At 34.7% G+C, this 21,674-nt stretch overlaps 1 protein-coding gene across 1 annotated transcript in view; it reads right to left on the reverse strand.

The window, feature by feature from the left end:
* LOC114579919 (D-xylose-proton symporter-like 2) overlaps positions 1-15,224 on the reverse strand; it is a 54,574-nt gene extending 39,350 nt beyond the window's left edge. Inside the window, 3 exon segments of the mRNA XM_028695953.1 lie at positions 12,236-12,449; positions 12,567-12,810; positions 14,994-15,224. Coding sequence (XP_028551786.1) covers positions 12,236-12,449; positions 12,567-12,810; positions 14,994-15,224 — 689 coding nt within the window.
* Positions 15,225-21,674: the final 6,450 nt, after the last annotated feature.

The raw sequence follows: 21,674 nt of genomic DNA on the forward strand, positions 1-21,674 counted from the left end.
TTCTAACATAGGGAAGACCAATTTTTTTCTAATCTTAAGAGGCCTTTTAATGGAACTAGAAGGTTAGAAGCAGTGAAATCAGAAGGATAATCCAGGTTCCACCCCAAATTTTCTAACAAATCAACATAGGCATTACCCTCCCTATACACATGAGAAAGGGAGTAATTAAAAAAAACCAGTAACTATTTATTTCCCCTAACAAGATAAAAAATATCCTCGTTGCACACAATATCATCCACATTACTTAACAATGAATAATGTAAGTAGCATCAACTTTAATCCAGATATTAGAGATTTTAAGAAAAAAACATAATTTATTCACATGCAAAATAGCATAAAGCTCAACAAAATTTACTGAGCTATTATGTAAGGGACCCACAAAAGCTATAATAATATTCTTATAACCATCCCTAATAAGGCCACCACAACACAAAGTAGAACCCTTGACCACACCATCCATATTAATCTTATAAAAATTATTAGGATGCTTTATTTAGTAAATAATCCTAGTTTCAGTAGACAAATACTCATCATCCATCATGATACCTAAATCGGAGCCCACAAAGTAATAATTCTTAAAGTTCTAGATAGAGAGTAGATTGATAGATAAAAAGCCTCAAAACATTGTCTTTCACATTTTGAATAATCCTATGATGATCCATACTGATACCATTAAAAAGAGAATTATTTCTATCCAACCATAAATACCACAAAATCAAGGAGGGGATAACATTACTAATGCGACATTTAGACTTAATAAACCAAGAATTAAGCAAAGCATTAATAGAAAGATTAGCACTAAAATAATTTAATCTAAACATATCATAAAAATACACCCAAGTTTTAACTGTTAAGGGGACTGAAAGTAAGATATGATTCTTATTCTCCACATGAAAGCAACATTGTCACTTGGATGTTAAGATTTTAATCATGTTTTCATCAGTAGGGATGAACATATGCAAAATTCTCCAGATAAAAGTAGCACAGTGGTAAGAATGCCTTTATACCAATTCCTAAAAAAAATTGTAGTGATATTATTCTTAGCTCTAATGGCACTCCAAGAATCATTTAATATGAAACCCCAATCATTAGACAAATTATCTAATAATAAATCATCAGAATCCATGTTCAGAGGAAGGTTCATAATTTTTTGAATAATAGAATCATGAATAATATTAGTAAGTTTATAATAATCCCAATAGTTTTCAATAATTAAATAATTCACCATAACTACCATAGCGGAAGTGGAATTAATGATGGAATCAATAGAATGAGATCCCAACCAACGGTCCTGCCAAAAAAAAAATGTTGCCACTATCAAGCCCACAAAAAATGTGGGGTTCAGCCTCCCATGTAATCATACAAAGTGTCTGCCACACTTTAGAATCCTCCTTATTATAACAACAAATATTAGGGTGTTTACCCGCATAATACTTAGCAAACATAAACTTATCCTAAAGGCTCACTTCAGACAAAAAGAATACCAAAATTTAAAGGGAAATGCATAAGCCAAGTCAAACATACTCTTATAACACAGTCCAGCTTCCTTTAAGACTCCATAGCACTTATGCTAAGAGGACTAGATAATTTTATAATTACCATTAGTCTCTTTCCAAAAAACAAAAACTATTGGGAAGTTTGTCAATTCTATTACACTCCGCACGAGTAGGTTGAAGAGTTTGAAAAGTATACACAGAAAGAGAACAAAGAGAGTTAAATGACCTCTGAAACTCAAAAAATTAGATAGCCAGGATAAGATCATATTATGCGTAGAAGTAATCAAATCATCAAAAAGAAAGTTTTTCTTTCTGCCTTTAAAGAAAGAAACCCCAAGGTATTTATTCGATAATTGACCATGCAAAATACTAGTGAGACCTTTAATAGCCAAAATGCCATCATTAGGCGCTTTATTGGAGTCAATAAAATAACATTTATGCTTATTCAGAGAAAGACCACTAACATTCACAAACTTATAAAAGAAACCCAATAATTCTATTAATTTTATTTAAAGAATAATTAGTAAATACTCTAAAATCATCAGCAAAATATAAATGGGAAATAGGAAAATCACACAAAGTTCTAAAATAGAGGTAAGGTTGATTCCCAAAAAGCTGTGCAAGGCCTCTAGAAAGATACTGAGAAACAATAATAAAAAGGATAAGAGAGATTGGATCCCCTTATCTTAAGCCATGAGAGGATTTAAAAAAACCAAAACTTTTTCCATTCATAGTAATAGAGAAGTAGGATCCTTCAATATAATTCTGTTGCGAATCTAATTTCAGGGAATATAATTTTGATGATAGCAAACACTTATGTTTCTCTATGACTACCTTACTTACTAACATTTCAGGTCCATAAAAACAAAACTATATATTTAAGCAGGTCAAGGTTGGGTAGACTAAGTCTGAGTCAGTTTGTAATCTTTTACCTTTTCTTGATTCAATTATAAATAATGTGGTTATTGTTGCTAAGTAACCTTGCACACACACACTTGGGGGAAACTTTCTGACTATTTTTAGAGTTTTCTATTTTTGATCACTTCGTCAAGGATGATCCAAAAATTAGTTTGGATGATCAGTTAAAAATAGAAACCAAAATTAGGGCATCCTTATTAAGTCTGTCATAGTTAAGTGCATTATCCTGGACGATAGACTCAAATAAAAAAGAATCAACTATAAGATCTATTTAGTCTTTTGTTATTTTTGAACATCATCTAGGACATCGTCCTTGATGATACAATACAATTATGCCTAAATTAATATGGAAATTAAGGAAAGTAATTATGGTTTGATTGATCAATGGGCAATCATAGGATTGGCCGAGATGATCAATTCACAAACCTTAGTCGTTCATGGATGATTAAACATCATCGTGCTTCTATTCAAGGCAATATTTTGGATGATATGTGCTGAATTGAACTATTCATCCAGGATGATCATGAGATCATCCTAGATGATCCATCGAGACATTCATTCAGATGATGTTATGGATGATATTCAATGATTTATACTAATCATAGAGGAACATATGAAATTGTCTTGGAAGATATAATTAAAAAACTTTTTGATTATCCCAAATCATCCTAGCTGATTGAGCTAAATTTGTACTGATCGTACAAGAAGATATTTATATCATCCTTAACGATAAAGTCAGTTTGTTGAAATTAAGAGCTATACTGAAGCTCTTCCATATATGACCTCTTATCCTACCCAAGAGAGTATCTCTTGCTACTTTTCTAACCTAAGAGAGCCAATAAGAGAGGGAGAGCAAGGGGAAGAGAGAGAGAGAGGATCTTGTGAGGGGGAGTTTATGAGGGGTTTCATAAAGGTTAATCCAAGCAAGGATCCATCATCTTATTCTTCGGTCATCGTCTCTAGTTCCTTAGGAGTTTTAGAGAGGTCTACTTCAGCATCTGATCGAGGTTCTCTACTTGCTTCAGGAGGAAAAAAAAAGGAGGGTTCTTTGCCTGCTTTTAGAAGAAGCAAAAGGATTTGGGTTCTCTGCCTCACCGGGCTCGGTGGAAAGGAGCTTTGTAAAGGAATCTCCGTCTTATTATGGGGGCTAAATGAGAGACGCTATGTTTAGTACAATACTCAGAGGAGAGGCTCTGGGAGTGGACGTAGGTCAAGTTGATCGAACTACTATAAATTTCTATGTTCTTTATTACTGATTCCACATTTAATTTCTGCACTTTGATTTCATTGTGGTGAACTTTGATTTAAGTTTGTGCTGTTACTTAAAGAAATTTTAAAATACAAATTCACCCCCCCCCCTTCTTGTTAGCCTTGGGACTAGTTTATTAGGGCTTAACATCCCTGACTAACTTTAGAGTGGTATCAGAATGGGATTCATAAAATTTAGTTTTTAAAAATAATAAATTTTGATCAATGGCTAACTTTGTTAATTATAATATTACGGAAGATTATTCTATTACATGACCACCTTTATTTGACAATATTCCTATTAATTTTTAGAAGACTCGCATGTGTACTTTTTTATAATCAATTGATTATAATCAAATGCTTGAATTATTTTTTTTTTTTGCTTGGAAATCTGAAGATTATATGCATATTTCAACTTGTGCAACTAGTAAATAAATTTGGGATATATTATGTATTACTTATGAAGGAACCAATGAAGTTAAACAATCTAAGTTGAATATTTTGTTGCATGACTACGAACATTTTTGTATGAAACATATTGAATCAATTTTTGACCTGTATACTAGATTTATCCAAATTGTCACCTCATTGCATGCTTTAGGAAGAGAGCTAACTAACTATGAAAGAGTGAATAAAATTATGAGATGTTCGCTTTCTTCTGTTGATGCTAAAATTAATTCAATTATTGAATCCAATGATTTGAATACTTATTCTATTGATAACTTGGATCACTTATTTCTTACAAGTAAGGGGTGAACCAAAGACAACTTGATGCAGGTGAGTGAAAGATGGAGAAAACTGTTGCACTGAAGGCCAACAATATGGACACTGATTCTTCTGGGTATAAAAGTGATAATGTTGCCTTAATCACGAGGAAATTTAAAAGCTTTCTAAGGAAGAATCACAAGTACCATGTTAAACGGAACAAAGATAAATGTAACAAAAATTATAAATGTTCTTCTGATATTGTTTGTTTTGAATGTAGGAAGCCTGGACATGTCAAAGTTGATTGTCCTATACTTAAGAATCACCCAAGAAAGGAGAAGGGTGAGAAGAAACCCATATTCAAAAAAGATAAGGAAAAGAAGTAGTTTCGAAAGGCTTTATAGGCAGATTCTGCATCTGACTCATCTGAGACTGAAGCTGAAGAGGAGACAACAAACTTGTACTTAATGGGTGATCATCTATCTTGGTCAGTCTTATTAAGAAGAGATATGTGAACCAACCTATGATCAATTACTTGAAGTTTAAGAAATATTCTTGCAATATATAGGAAACTTAAGAAAACACATGCTAGTCTAAAATTAGAATTTCCAAATTTGCAAAAAGATCATGAAATTTTAAGTAAAGATTACACTCAAATTGATAGCAATCACATGTCATTACTTGATGAGTTTAATGAATTGAATAAAAAGCAATATGAGTTGATTATTGAGCATAATTCTTTGAAAGCGTCCTGCACCTCACTTGAATTTGATTTTAAAACTTATATTGAAGAATCTGAGCATAAGGAGTACTATTCGAATGTTGATAATGCTATTTTAGAAAGTGCTAACTTTAGGTTTAAAGCTGAAATGAATACACTTGAGAGAAATTGGAATACATCCACGCTTGATCTAAAGCCAAAACCTAGGAAGAGGCATTATAATCCAAACATATTAGTAAATCCTTTTCCCAGAGTTAGATGTTTTTCATGTGGCATGCTAGGACACATTTCACAAAGTTATACTATTCACCATAGTACATATTGGGTTTGAAGACCCAAATTGCATGATTCACAACATAACACACATGCATTGCAATCTTCTTTTCATAAGAAGAGATATAAACCTATTTCGGTTCCTAAATCTGACATTTAATGACTTTGTAGGTGTGCTCTCACCAACGACCTCATGAGAGCATGTGGTACTTGGACAGTAGAGGCACGCGGCTCTTAATTGCATAAGCTTGTTACTTAATAAATGTTGAATTGCATGTTTTCTACAATGTTGATTGTTGTTATTTTCTATTCTTTCTGTTTTAGTTTTGAGTTAGCTTTTTATTTTTTGTTGTTTTTTGTAGTTATTTTATCTATGTTGTTTTTCTTTTAGTTTTTTAGTTTTTATTGTTTTTGGTCGTAGCTGAAATGATATTTTATTCCTTATGTTTGTTCTTAAAAATTTGTAGTCAATGGATGACATCTCTAAATCTGTAAAAGGGTGAAACACCATTGATTAGTTCTCTCCCTAACCTGTTATAGTAGTGTAATTTTGTTTTCTAAACAAAAGTCTATCTTAAGTTAACAACTAGAGTTTACGATTAAAATATTTTCTATCTTGCTACAGTAATCTATCTCAAAAACTTTATATTACTTTCATATTATTTGAAATCTTCTTGTTGCATTTATCATATAGAATTGATTTTATTTTGTGGTTTATTCTTCCCTTTATTAGGGTGTGAGTTTTTTCTCTAAATATATATAAGATATGCTCACAACTAAGGATTTTTAAGAGTTTGAAAAAGGGGTCTAGCTTGTAAAAAATGTCAAGGGTATAAAATTAGCCACAAAAAGAAAAGAAAAGTGAAAAGAAACACAATGAGCGCATAAAATTAAAAGATACACAGAGTGTATCAAAAATTAAAATATGTGCAAAGTGCGCCAATCAATTAACAAAAGGCATAAAATAAGCCCACAAAAAGCTAGCTTCGCTCTCTTTTAAACCTTTAAATCTTAGAAGTATTCATATGTCACTTGATATTTTCAAAGACTTGATTTCAAATTTCTTGATAAGGGCAAATTACTTTTGTATATTATTCTATAAGATATTTTTTCTGGAATTGATCTCTTTTTCTTATCGAATTGATTTTTTTTGGCTAAGTCTTTTGTTTTCAAAAGATGATTTTTCCCTAAGAGAAGTCCGAGCTATGGTTAATAGGGTCATATATTCTACAATTTTTTGATTTTGACAATGTTAACTCATCGATCTTACAAATATTTGAATGCAATCAATTGGAGAATTTATCATATACGTGCCTTGTTTATTTATTTATTTATTTATTTTTTTTGTTTCTTTCTGTCTCACTTTTTTTTTTATCAATTTCATATTTAACTATGTTTTTTGGAAAAAAAAAACTATGTTTTTGGGCCTTCTCTAATCATTTATATCCACCTCTTGAATTTCATTTTTGGTCACATCGTTCTAGATGATTTTTCTATCATCCTGGACGATGCATTCAATCAAATCCTAACCTTTTATCTAACGGCTTATATGTTTTCTCTATTTATCATCATCCTGGATGAAACTTTATCATCCTTGATGATTTAATCGTATCCTACTTTGCTTACTGTGATTGGCTGATATGATCCTATTCATCTTGCACGATGTTCTTAATATTTGCTCAATTATTAATAATTGGCCTGTCCGATCCACCTGTTTGTCCTGGATGATAAACATCGAAATATGTTTAAACACTTTAGAATTCAACTGGTACTATTAATTATTGGTGATCATCTTGGACAATACACTTGTTTATCCTGGACGATATATGTGGCAATGCTTTAAATATTTTAAATTTGGCTGGTACGATCCATTATTGTGCATATGGATGATCCACCTAATTGGCCATGTTGATATTCTTTTTCAACAATCATCTAGCTTGACTCCTCGGGATAATCGCTTGTGTCTTATTATCCTGGATGATGTCTGATCATCCTGGAAGTCTTTACTACCTTTTTGACCAATCATCCTTGATGCAATTATTTCACCCTATCATCCTGGATGATTCTGCGATCATCTTGGATGACCTGACTGATTCTTTAAAAATTGAGGCCTCCAAACATTTTTTTCTCATACACCTTCCTTCAATCCGTCTTGTACTCCCTATTTCCCTATTTTCCTTGATCATGGATAGTGGAAAAAGATCTCATATGTCTTTTGGAAGCTCATCGAGGTTAAATCTTGACCCTTGTTTCATCGAGGCGGGCGACCAAGATGCCTGTTAGAAGTACAAGATAGTTGAGATCACTATATCTTGGACTGTCAACCCTCACTTTTCACCTTACTCTTATTGTCCCATTCAATTCGGAGTTACTATTTAAACTCTTTGTAAGCCTTCTCTTAAATTCCTCCTTCACTACGCTTCCGTCCTTTGTGAATAGACGTCTTGTCAAAATCACATATTAGGACTGTCAAGAACTGCTACAATTGTCCTCCATAGGAGATAAACTCTACTTCATGTGCCAAGATCCTGACTACGACTGAGCACCAGCCAACCACTTCTTAAGGAACTCTAATGTTTCCTATCATGTTGGAGAGTCTATCATCTTATTCAAAGATGCTAGGATAATCCAACATGTCCTTCACACCTCTATTCTTCTAAAACCTGGTGATCATGTCCACATCACTCCACTTCTCTCAATCACCACTTTCTACATTCTAGCCCACCGTGAGTTTAATGCCACATATCTAATTTTTTGATACATTGAGCATCTAACAAGCATGAGAGATCTAGGACATAGGAGGAAGCCCAATCTTTCCTTAGGACACATCATTATCTATATCTTAGAATCCAAATACAACCTCCAATATCCTACCCCACCAAACTATTAGCCTGCCTTCTACTTGAACAGCTCCTTCAATATTCTTCACAGTACTCATCTCCACATGGGGAATAAGGAAGCTGAGGGAGCTGAGGAGGAGGTGGCTCCTGTACCTATTCCTTCACATTCTTTGCTCTACCAACACTCATAGCTGGATCAGCTGGTAGAGCGGTTTGACAAGTGGGAGACTCTCTTTGAGGCCTATATTGCTGCATATGAATAATATCATATAGAGGATGTTGCTTATTTTGACTCATACATTGCTCACCAGAAGCACCAGCCCGACCAGGACATGGCCTAGTTTGGGGAGCAGTTTGCGACTCTTTCCAGTTACTTTTAGCCACCATAACCAACACCTCCTTCAGATGATCAAGGGCTATCTTTATTTTAATTTATTTTTGTGATGTCATCCTTTTTTCATTTAATATAGTTTACTTCTATTTTGTAGCTTCTGTTTTATTTCTTTCCCTCCTTTTTGTGATGTCAAAAGGAGAGTAGTTGTACTATTTTTATTTTCTATGTTAGTTTTTCTAGTACTTTGTTAGTTTTTGTTTTCTAATTTAATTTGAACTTCCTGATTCACTTTTACTATTTTTTATTGTGATACTTCAATTGAAATTTTATTTTGTGTTTTCCATCATTAAAAAGGGGGAGATTGTTACGAATATAATTTCAGGGAATATAAATTTGGTGATAGCAAACACTTCTATTTATCTACAACTGCCTTACCTACTAACATTTCAGGTCCACAAGATCAAAACTACAATTTGAACTAGCTCAAGATTGGGAAGATTATGCCTGAGTCAGTTTGTAATCTTTTACCTTTTCTTGAGTCAATTGTAAACGATATGGTTCATGATGCTAAGTAACCTTGCACACACACACTTGGAGAAATTTTTTTGACTATTTTTAGAGTTTTTTGTTTTTGATCACATCATCCAAGACTATCCAAAAATCAACTTGGACGATCAATTAAAAATAAAAACCCTAATTATGGCATTCTAGTTAAGGCAATGGTAATTAAGCGCATCATCTTGGACGATATGTCATCAGCCAGGACGATAGGTTAAAATAAAAAAGAATCAGCTGCCATATCTATTTAGGTATCTATCATTTTTGGTTATTGTCCAGACATCATCCTGGATGATGCAATATAATTATGCCTAAATTAATCTAGTAATTAAGGAAAGTAATTAAGGTTTGATTGCTTAATCATATCATCATGAACGATCGCAGGATTGGTCCAAACAATCAGTTAACAAATCTTAGTTGTTCTTGGAGGATCAAACATCAGTATGCTTCTATTAAGGGCGATGTTTTAGACGATATGTGCTGAATTGAACTAATTATCTGTAATGATCATGAGATCAGCCTAGATGATCTAGTTATTTTTCATCATCCAAACATCCATTTAGGGTTATGTACTAGATGATATTCAATGATTTGTATTAATCATACATGATGATATCTTATCATCCTAAACAATATGAATAAAGAACCTTCTGATCATCCCAAATTGTCCTGGCTGATTGAGCTAAATTTATACTGATTGTACAGGATGATATTTATATCATCCTGCAAAATAAAGTAAGTTTATTAAAATTAAGAGTTATTCTGAAGCTCTTCTATATGAGATGTCTTGTTCTACCTTTTTTTTTTTTGAGGAAAAATGCAGCCATGCATTAAATTAAGGATAAACAGGAAAGTTATTACAAATTAAGTAAAATCACCTAGTAAATTGAAATCAGCCTTCAAAATGTGTAAGAATGAAGGAGGATTTTCAGTACTAGAAAGATCATGCCAAATAAAACTTTTCCCCAAAGCAAAATTAGCACAACAGTCCGCTAATTTCTTACCATTCATAGTAGTAAAACTGAAAGTAATTTGATTAAACTCACTTACAAAGGATAGGTCGTCTTCCAGAAAGCCTTTATTCTTGAATCTTTTCAAAACTTGTTGAATTCTCTTGATTATATTGATGTTATCTCCTTCTATGATGACTCCTTGAGCTTCAACTATCCACACTTGTAAGAAATTCTTTAACATATAAACCGCTTAAAGTTCCAAATGACCAATATCCCAATGAACATGTTGAGTACCAAAAGCTAGTAACAATCTTCCCATATCATCTCTAAAAACACCAGCCGTACCAGCCAAATAATGTCTACACATGGCTGCATCCACATTGATTTTTACCCATCTGGGAGGAGGAGGACGCCAAGAAGAAAACAACTTTTGCTGGTTGACATCCCAGTTTTTTGAATGGATATTGATAGAAGGTACAACAATAGCCATAGAAAGAGAGTTTGCTGCAATAAAAAAATCTGTTTCTTCTCTCCCTTCATGAATTAACAGATTTCTACTTTTCCAAGTCATAAATACCACATTACAGTAAATGTTTACAAGGACTGGATTTCTTTTATACAGCAAGAGTAATTCCCTTAAACAATCTTCAAAACTAACAGGTTGAGGAAGTATATATCCCCACTTAGAAAGCCAAAAAAAAAAACCTTCCTCAATTTACCGCATCCTGCTGTTATATGATCCGAATTTTCCTCTACATTGCATCCTCTCGGGCATCCTGAAAACTATGAAATTTTCCTATGAAAAAGGAAAGAATTTCTAGGAATAGCTGCATTAAGAAGCCTCCACCAAAATAATTCAACTTTTGGTCTTAATTTAACATACTTCATCCACTTCCAGAATTTCAATCCTCATCATACCTCTGAATTGACTCTTGCGAGAGTGCAGCAATGGACAGCCCCGTATGTTTTCAATTTGATCTATTCCTTAATCCGGAAAGATAGGAATGTTCATGATAATTTTCACAAGGTCTTCATTAAATAACATCCTGAGATGATCCAAAATCCAGTTACCATTGGAAATGAAGAAGTTAATACTTTGATTTTCAATCTCCTTATTAATAACAAATTTTGGCCATTTCGAAAAATTTTTATCCAACAGCCATGTATCATTCAACCAGTCAATATACTTTCCATTACAAATTTTCCATCTAACTATATTAGTAAGATATTTTGCTCCATTACACAAAATCCTCCATGTCGAAGAACTCACAGTCTTCTTTTGCTTCTCCCATAAATCCTCTCCATATTTGGCTCTGAGAATACAATTGAGCAAGGGGTCTTGTTTAGTGTAGAATTCCAAAGCAAATTTGGCCCTTAGGTGACCAACTTTACAAGCAGCCAAAAACAGTCCTCTACCTCCCTTTTGCTTAGGAAGGAAAAGCCTCTTCCAAGAAACATAATGAAGCCCTCCTATGCCTTTTTTCTTACTCCACAAAAAAGATCTACACATTCTATCAAAATCTTTTAAGATGCCCAAAGGCACCAAAGAAAGGGTTGATAGGAAAATTGGAAGAGATAAGAATACAGATTTGATCAACACCATTTTTCCTTCCAAGGAAATAAATTTCTTACCCCAAATGTTTAGTCTATTTGAAGCAACTTCCAACATATTATTAAAATCTGATTTCACCAACCTTCTAGGAGTAAGCTTGATACCAAGGTAGTTCAATTCCTTAATAGATTTGAACTTTAAAATGTCTTCAATTTTAGCCTTCCTTTTCCTATTAACCGTCTTACCATACAACACCATGGATTTGTTGCGATTTACCCTTTGTCCCATCCAATTGCCTAAATTGTTCAAAATATCTTTCACCTTCTTGATCTTAAGTAAATTGGCTTCAGAAAAAACAAGAATGTCGTCGACATATAATAAATGAGAAACTCTAGGAGCTTTGGAGACAATTTGGATACCAACATTCTTCCCACTATGATAAAATGCTTCAGAAAGAATTTGAGAACATAATATGAAAAGAAAAGGAGATAGGGGACATCCTTATCTATACCCACTCTTAGCTTCAATCCAATTGGATTTCTTCCCGTTGATAAGAATGGAAGAATATGGATTTGAAATACAATTCAAAATCCAGTCAGAAAACTTGCGAGGAAAATTAAAATGGATAAGAACTTGCCTCAAAGCTTGCCAACCCATGCTATCATAAGCCTGCTCCATGTCTACTTTGATTGCTAGAAATCCTTTCTTTGCTTTGGAATGACGGATTTTGTTGATCACCTCTTTAGCCAAGAGAACGTGATCCGACAAAGATCTTCCTTTTAGAAAAGCCACTTGATCTCTAGAAATAATTTTGTGAATAACCAACTCCAATCTATTAAGTAACATTCTAGCTACCAATTTATAAGTAGTCATACATAAACTTATTGGACGAAAGTTAGCTGGACACATAGGATTTTGCAATTTGGGAATCAAAATAATTAGAGTTGCCTTCCAAAATTGATTCATACATCTTGTCTTGAAGAAATTTTCAATAGCATTCCAAACATCTTGATGAATGATCTTCCAATAGATTTTAATAAATGAAAAAGTAATACCATCAATTCCAGAAGCTACATTAGACCGCAAGCTATCAACAACCACCTGAATCTCTTCTTTAGTGAAATCAGAATCCAATTTCCTCTGATCATCAGTATACATCAAATTAAAAGGTATCGTACAGCCTTCTAGCCGGCAATCTCTATGTTTCCATTTCTGATTGAAAAAATATGTGAAAACAAATTCAATTTCCTCAGGCTGCTCCGTGAAAACACCATCAGTATTTTTAATTTGTTTAATCCAATTCGAACATCTTCTAGCATTAGCATAGGAGTGAAAGAAAGCAGAATTTGCATCTCCCTCCTCCAACCACCTCACTTTGGCTCTTTGCCTCCACCAAACATTAAGCCTTGCTAAAGAACAATTCAGCTCGTTGATTTTGGATATGAGAATCCACAATTTAGATTCATCAAGAAATCCGTCAGCCTCTTCCACTTGAAGATCAAAGATTTCTTTTTTAAAGTTTCTCTCAAAGAATTCAAGCATTTGAACTTAGACTTGCTCCAATAAAAAAGAGCCTTCAATGTTCTTCTAAACTTTAGGTCTAAAGAAGAGGTTGGATCACCTCCTCCAACCTTCCTCCAAGATTTTTCCACAATAGTAGTCGCTCCATGGTAAGACGCCCAAACATCTTCAAAACGTATGTCTTTGTGAGTAGCAATGATCGGTTTGAAAATCTCCAAGACGATAGGACAATGATTAGATGCTACACATGATAAGTGTTTCACCAAGGCTAATTGGATAGAATTCATAGCCATAGAATTCAAAAGACATCTGTCAAGTCTTTCTAGAATGCGACCTCCACCTGATTTATTGTTGCACCACGTAAATTTGGGTCCAACTAACCCAACTTCATGAAAGTCATTATTACTCATAAACCACTTCATATCTCTAGCACTTAGAGAGAAAATAAATTTCTTACCTCCTCTCTTTACCTCTTGTGACAAAATACAATAAAAGTCTCCCCCAATGATTGCCGGTATATTATTAGCATTTAGCTTCTCCAATTTTTCCCACAAAGCTTTCCTGTGTTGCGGATCTATTGCTTATGATTTTGATGATAGCAAACATTCTTTTTCTCTATGACTGCTTTCTACTAACATTTCAGGTTCACATGATGGGACTGCCATTTGGAATCAGCTCAAGATTGGGTAAATTAGGTCTAAGTCAGTTTGTTCACTTTTTCCTTTCTTGAGTCTCTTGTATTTGGTGTGGTATCTGATGATTTGTAACTTGGAAGATTTTCTGTTGTGCCCTAAAAGATTTCTATTTTTGGTAACATTGTCCGGGACGATATTTATATCGTCCTGGACGATCTGACAAAAGTAGAAACCCTAATTAGGGCATCCTCTTTAAAGCAGCCATCATTTTGTAAAACACATCGTCCTGGACGATTTTGTATCGGCCAGGACGACCGGCTCAATTCAGCAAGAATCTTCCACCATATCTACTTAGGAAAATCTTATTTTTGGATATCGTCCTGGTATATCGGCCTGGACTATAAAATATCGTCCTGGCCGATGCAGAGCAATTTTTCCAAAATTTCTCAGGCAGTTTTGGAAAGCAATTAATGGGGATTTCGTCCAGTCCAATCGCAAGATCGTCCGGGACGATTAGACATCATTTAGCTTCATTTCAGGGCGATATTCAGGACGATTTTTCTCATATTTAAACTAATCGGCCTGGACGATTTGGCTATCGTCCTGGACGATAATGTCGGCAACTTGCATTAATGAGCTCATTTTTAGAGCTTCTATTTAAGCTATGGCAAGGCACTTTGTAAGTGTATTTGGCAGCCATTGTAGCTTCGTTCTTGTGGGGGAAACTAGAAAAGAGAGCTTGAAAGGGAGAGAGGAAAGGGTGGAGTTTTAGAGAGGGAGAAGATCCTGTGAGGGGGGACTCAAGGGAGTGTGGTGGGGGATCCACACGGTTGCTCCGGCGAACTAGCACCTTAGTACCATCGGATTCAAGGCTTGTCTCGAGGTAAGTTCACCAAAGAAGAAGTCTCTTTGGTGTCAAATGACCCGGCGACTCCGCCGCACCGGGGAAGGTGGAAGTGATTTTGTAAGGGCTTCTCCGCCTAGCCGTGGGGGCTAAAGGAGAGACACTAGTTTAGTGCAATACTTGGGGGGTGCCTCCAAGGAGTGGACGTAGGTCAAGGTTTGACCGAACCACTATAAATCCGGTGTGTTCTTTCTTTTTACTACTTCCGCATTTTAATTTCCGCATTTATTATTGTGGTGATTTGGATTGTGTTTTGGTTTTAAAGTTTTCCAATTCACCTCCCTCTTTAATTAGCTTGGGACTAAGTTCAAGAGGGCCTAACATCCCGAACGAACTTTCATCCTGTCCACCGAATTCCTGCTTCCATAAACAGTGGAGACCAACCAGCAATTCTTATTCAAAACCTCCAGTTTTCCTATTACAACTTGAGATGAAACCTCCAAAACATTATTTGTAGCTAAATCCTTCCTCCAAAGAACTAAGATTCCTCCCGAAAGTCCCTCAACAGGAGCCAGAAACGATTCCCAATTCTCACCCAAATAATGCAAAATCTGTAATTTCTCCATGGAACTTATTTTAGTTTCATCTAATCCCACAAAAAAAACATTATTATCTCTAACAAATTCCTTGAGATATAGAGCAGCCTCTCTCTTCTTGGCTCCTCTACAATTCCAAAAAGCAAGAGAAGTCATTATTTAACCAAGGGGGAAGGACCCCCACCATTTTTGGCTTTGCCCATTTCCATCTTCCTGTTATGGTTAACAATGTTACTTGAACCCAAAGATTCAACTCTTTTAATAGTTTCACTTTTTTACCCAAAGACAAATCAATATCTTTCACCTCCCGGGATTCAGAAATACAAACATTTTTATTGACGTCTTGCGGCTTTTGATTTGTCAGGATTATGTCCAGCTCCATAATTTCTCCATCTTCCACAACTTTACCCTCTGATTCAATAGCAGGTCCCTTCAGAATACTATCTTTCGGATATGATAAAACAACAAACTTATTAGTATTAGTGAGTGGTGGTTTAGGAGACACCACCTGAGGTAACACGGGTGGATTGGCAACCAAAACTTCTTTATTCAAATCATCAACATGTTGTTCCTGCACCTCCTTACTAAACAAATCACTTCCCATATTAGGGACAACTTCCATGTCAGCCACATGTACAACTTTCTCTGCCTCCTTAATGAATTGTTTAGGAACATAAACTTTCTTAGTGGTATTTTTCTTCTTTTGGACAACCTCATTTCTTCTCCCCTTTCTTTTGTAATTAACTTGAAGCCATGGTCCATAATCTTCTACAGCTTGCTTTACCACCTCTGATTCTACCAAATTGTTCTGAATACTTTCTGATGTAATAGCTTCCTTGTTGATCTTCACTTTATTTTTCACAAAATCATTGCAAATCGAAGCAGAATGTCCCATCCTTCCACATTCATAACACAATTTTTCAATGCCATCATATTCAAATTTTTGGTAGAATCTACCAGATAATCATTCTACCCAAACTCCCAAGGGTAGTTTTTCATTTAAAGGAATTCGTACACAAATTCTAGCAAATTCGCGCCTTCCCCATTGAAAAGAATTTCCATCTAGTAAGTAAAGCTTACTTACTACTAAAGCAATTCTGCAGATGTTAAATCATCCCAACTATGCAATGGTAAATTTGGTAATCTCACCCAAATAGGTGCTGAAATACCATTCAAAGAGGATGGGGAAAATGATGTGGACCATTTATCCAAGCCCACAGTTAGAGGAGAGAAAGTCTAGTGATTCCGGTGATCTTTTCAAATTTTTGCTTTGTCGATAATTTCGCAGCTGGTTTGTTTGGCCAATTCGTCGCCGTCTTGCCGAAGGAGCGGGAAGACGACAATGTATGGTAGGCGATCGGCACCTTCTGAGGCCTGGGAAAACATCATAAGAGGTTTCATTGCTCCGGTACGGGCTTCTTCGGAAGTTTTCAAGGGAAGTCAGATTTCTTCTACAGGGTTCAATGACCTTCCTAAACAGAGACCATTGGTGATCAGGGAAGGTGGTTTGCTGAACAAAGTTGTTAAACCAATCATTTTGGGAAAAGATAAAGAAGCTTTGAAAGATGAGGATTTTCTGAGCCCAAGAAAGACCGTTTCTTCTAATTTTTTCAATGAATATATTAATATTCTTAATCTTGAAGCTTCCTCGTCAGCGGGGAGGGTAAAATCTAATGTGGGATTTAAATCATTTTCCCTTCCGTCATCTCCAATTATGTGCAATTCTGGGAAGAATTTGATTTATGAAGCTGATAAGTCTCACGATGACAATGTGAATTTTGAATTTCCCCTTCTGGTCTCGACCAATGTGGAAAAAAAGAAGAATAATGTGGAGGACATCAACATTCCCTCGGATGGGAAAACAGACGTTTCCTCGATATGTAAGAGAAAACAAAATATCATAGTGGATAATCTAGATATTGGGTCATTTCTTTCTAAAGATGGTAATTTTGTTATGTTACATTCTGAGAATGAAATTAATAATGCGTTGAAGCTGAAAAATGCATTGGTGGTGAAGCTTTTTGGGGACAATATTTTTTTCTCAACTGTGTGCAATGACTTGAGGAGACAATGGAGTAGATTTGGCAATTTTCATATCACTGGTTTAGGCACTGGTTGGGTGCTCTGTTCTTTTGAAAATTCTGGATCTATGGAAGAAGTTTTATTAGGAGGACCATGGTATGTGAAAGGCCATGTGGTGGTCTTGTTCCACCTAAGAGAGCATCTTTTGCTAATGTTCTAACCTGAGAGAGCCAAGAGAAGAGAGAGAGCAAGGGAGAATGAGAGAGAGGATATTGTGAGGGGGAGTTTGTGAGGGATTTCACAAAGGTTTCTCCAAGAAAGGATTCATCATCATCTTCTCCAGTCATCCTCCCTAGTTCCTTGGGGGTTCTAGAGAGGTTTCCTTCAACATCTAATCGAGTTTCTCTGCCTACTTTAGGAGGAAGCAAAAGGAGTTGGTTTCTCTGTTTGCTTCTGGAGGATGCTAAAACAGTTGGGTTCTCTACCTCACTGGGGTCGGTAGAAAGGAGGTTTGTAAATACTTCTCTTTCTTGCTGTGGGGGCAAAAGGAGAGACACTGTGTTTTGTGCAATACTCGAAGGAAAGGCTCTGAGGAGTGGATGTAGGTGAAGTTGACCGAACTACTATAAAATTCTGTGTTCTTTATTGCTGCTGATGTATTTAATTTCTGTACTTTGATTTATTTGTGGTAAACTTTGGTTTAAGTTTGTGCTTTTCCTTAAAGAATCTTTGAAATACCAATTCACCCCTCTTAATTAGCCTTGGGACTAGTTCATTAGGGCTTAACATCCCTGACAAACTTTTAAATTGTTAATGAGATTAATAAAATCTTAATTAAATCCAAACAAATACAAAATGTTGTAAAGAAAGTTCCAGTCAATATTATCATGGTCCTTAGAAATATCAAGTTTCAAATTGATGTTTCCCCCTCTCACCCTAACATCAAGATCCTAACAAAATCCCTAACCCAAAAGTATATTATTAGAAATTGCCTACCCATTCAAAAACCCCATTGTGTAGGGGGATATAATTTTAGGAAGGAGAGAAGTTAACTGATTCATTAGCATTTTGGAGATCAACTTACTAAAGAAAGTACATAGGCTGATAGGTCTTAACTCATTCATGTTACGAACATCATTGCTTTTAGGAATAAGCATAATAGAGGTGGAAGAAAAGAAATTAGGGATAGTTTAACCAGCTAAAAAAAACCAAAATAGTAGATTGAAGATCATTACTAATAATATTCCAAGCTTTATGAATAAAACTTATATGTAAACCCATCTGGACTGGCCAAAGAATCAACATTCATATTACAAACAATCTATTTATTTTCCTCAAGAGTGGGAATTTTAGAAAGGAAATCATCATCATCTTGACAAATGAGGTTTGGGATAACACATGGGTTATCACTAGGTTTAGGAGTAAAATCCTTATTGATGCGATTCTAAAAATATTGAACTGCCAAATTAGCACTTTTCTCAACATTTTTAGTAACAAAACCATCATCACGAGTAATTTTATTAATAGATTTCTTCCTAACCAATCGATGGAAATAATTTGTATTATTATCACCTTCAATAAGATGCTTAATAGCCACTTTTTATCTCTAAAAAGGTTCCTCTTGAGCTTGTAATTTAAATAGGCATTCTTTAGCACCCCTAAGCAAACTGAAGTTATCATCATAAGGAAAAAATTGGCAGTTAAGCTCAAAAGTGTTCACTTTTTCTTCAACATTCAAGATATTGGTGAAAATATTTTTAAAGAAAGTTTTATTCCATTATTTAATTTCTAATTAAGTCTTTTCAATTTAAACCAAAAATTTTTCATGCCAAAGATAGAACTATCTGGATGTAAAGGGCCCTGCCAATTTTCCAGAATCGCATCCATAAATGAGTCATGAAGTAACCACATGTTTTGAAATCTAAAATGAGGTGAATGACCCATATGCCTCAACATGAGGCTGATTAAAAGAGGCGAGTGATCAGAAAGAGTTTTTCTAAGATGTTCAATAGAAATAGAATTAAAAGCACTAAGACAGCTATCATTAAACAAAACCCGATCCAATCTTTGCCATAAATGCCCACAGTTCCAAGTAAAGTTGTTGTCAAAAAAACTAATATCCACTAAGTTACAATCCATAATCGTATTATTAAAAGCTTCCATATAATGATAATTAGGATTAGATCACCCAATATATTTAGAATAATTAGAGATAATGTTAAAATCACCACCAACAAGCCAAGACAAACTACAAATGCTATGGAAATTAGTGAGTTGCTCCCTAAGAGCTTTTCTAATACAATGAGAAGAAGTAGCATACACAAAGGAAGGATAAAAATTCACATTTAAAATTTCAATATTGTAAAACAAAACTTGAGTAAAGTCACCAATAACATCAAGCCAAATAGGATCCTTCCAAAATACCCATATTTTATTAGAAGTATTAGCAACATAATAGTTAAACCCCAAATATCTAGCATTAGTAAGTAATTTAACAGAAGTAATGAGTGGTTCAAGTAAGACAAGAATAGAGATATTGTGAATATGACATATGTTCTTAACCCTCACCCTAGAGGTGGGGCTACCAATACCCCTAACATTCCAAATAAGAAATTTAAACATAAGAAAAAGGGGTTAGTGACTAGTTTGAGAGTGTGTGGTCCTTAGAGAATGTAAAAGGATGTTCTAATTTTTTTGACCCCTCCTATTAGAATACTTAATAAAACTAGAGTCATTATTATCATTACCAAAACATTTAGCCACAATATCCATATCCTCTATATTAGTAAAGGAATTAATATTATGGTGAGGGTTAATAAAATACTTACTAGTAATGTCTAATCACATTTGTCTTACTGTTGACCTCATTATTCGAGGTCAATTTCCCTAGAATCGACTCTAGTACCTAGGTTTTCGTAGCTTAGTGTAGATATCGCACCCGCAGGATTTCCCTTTGGTGGACACCTAATGACGTAGCATCGACTCGAACCTATCACTCAACTCAAATCAAAATCAATTCAATCCAATTTTAATTCAACTCCAAACGAACTCAAATCAAGCCCGCTTTATGATTCGTCGATGTCAATCGACTCAATTTAATATAATCTAATTCGATTTTGATCAAATTGATATATCATTGGGCTTAAAACAACTCACCAATCAAATCAAAATCAAATCAAATTAACTCAAATTGAATTCAATTTCAATGGCTCTGATTAACACGTTTTGACTCGTCACAAGTATATATATATAATAATAATTGATACGTCGTCAAAAATTATCTTAATCGGGCACGAATCTCGATGTAAAATCAAGTTTAGAAACTTCAAAAATTAATTCAGAGACCATCCGAACTCCAATTTTAGCAAACTTATAGTTGAACTGAACGTCTCAGGAATACAAACCCAACGACACCAAGATCAACCCAATCCGAGCCCAAATATGTCCGAAGCAAGGGTTCAAAGCGCTGTTGGAAGCTTCAAACCGCAATTTGTGTTACCAAACATTCTCCGATTTTGACGAGCTTATACTCAAATCGAACGGCTCGAAAAGACAAATCCAATGAGCCTAAGATCACCGAATTCTGAAATCATTAAGTCATTCAAATGTCCAAAAAATGGTCCACGGTCAAAGGGTTCAGCAACAACCCAATCCCACGATCACCCTCTCCCTCTTGTTTTCGGAAAACCACCCAGCCCACGATCTCTCCTTCACGCCTGCAGTTCGCACAAAGACTCTCGTCCCTGCTCGTGAGAAGCCGGCCGAACCTGTACACCTCCAGCCTCGTCGCCTCTCCATTCACACAAACTGAGAGCCCCCAGCCCAAACAGTCGAAGCCTTTGCTTCCTCTACCCTAGCCGACACCAACAATCTTCTTAATCTGGGTAATTTCTTCTACATCATCTCAATCTTCTTATTCTCTCATTTTATTTTTGATTTAAGTCAAATGGAAAGAGTTGAAGTTTGATCTTTTGATCAAAAATCTGAGACAAAAAAAAAAAAATCTGTCAACATTTCTTTCTTTTGATAAGCATTAGCAATAAGAGAAACTATGAAAGTTTGGTTGGAATGTATATATAAACTTTTTTTTTTTATCTTAGACGAAAAATGATTTCATCTATTTTATTTATCATGGTTGCACTATATCTTGCATTGTTATTCTTGAGTGGTTCTAAGTTGTCATTTTTGTTAGTAATAGAACAATGAGAAATGAAATGCTAAATTTTTGTTAATAGTTTGGTTGTTCCTTTCGAAATTTGAAAGATTTTCTGAACTCTTTTGCTTAAGCTTCATTAACGGCTAGCTCCCATAATCAGCGAATAAATGCATTATTTGCCTTTATGTTCAACATGTTCTTGAAAATGAGATGTATTTGCATTGAAGAGAAAAGTATGTGAAGAGTATTGTATAAGAAAGGTGTATATAAGAACACTAAGATTAGTGGAAATGTGTTTGTGT

Source organism: Dendrobium catenatum, unplaced genomic scaffold (assembly GCF_001605985.2).
Source record: "Dendrobium catenatum unplaced genomic scaffold, ASM160598v2 fragScaff_scaffold_716, whole genome shotgun sequence".
In the NCBI taxonomy this organism is placed as follows: Eukaryota; Viridiplantae; Streptophyta; class Magnoliopsida; order Asparagales; family Orchidaceae; genus Dendrobium; species Dendrobium catenatum.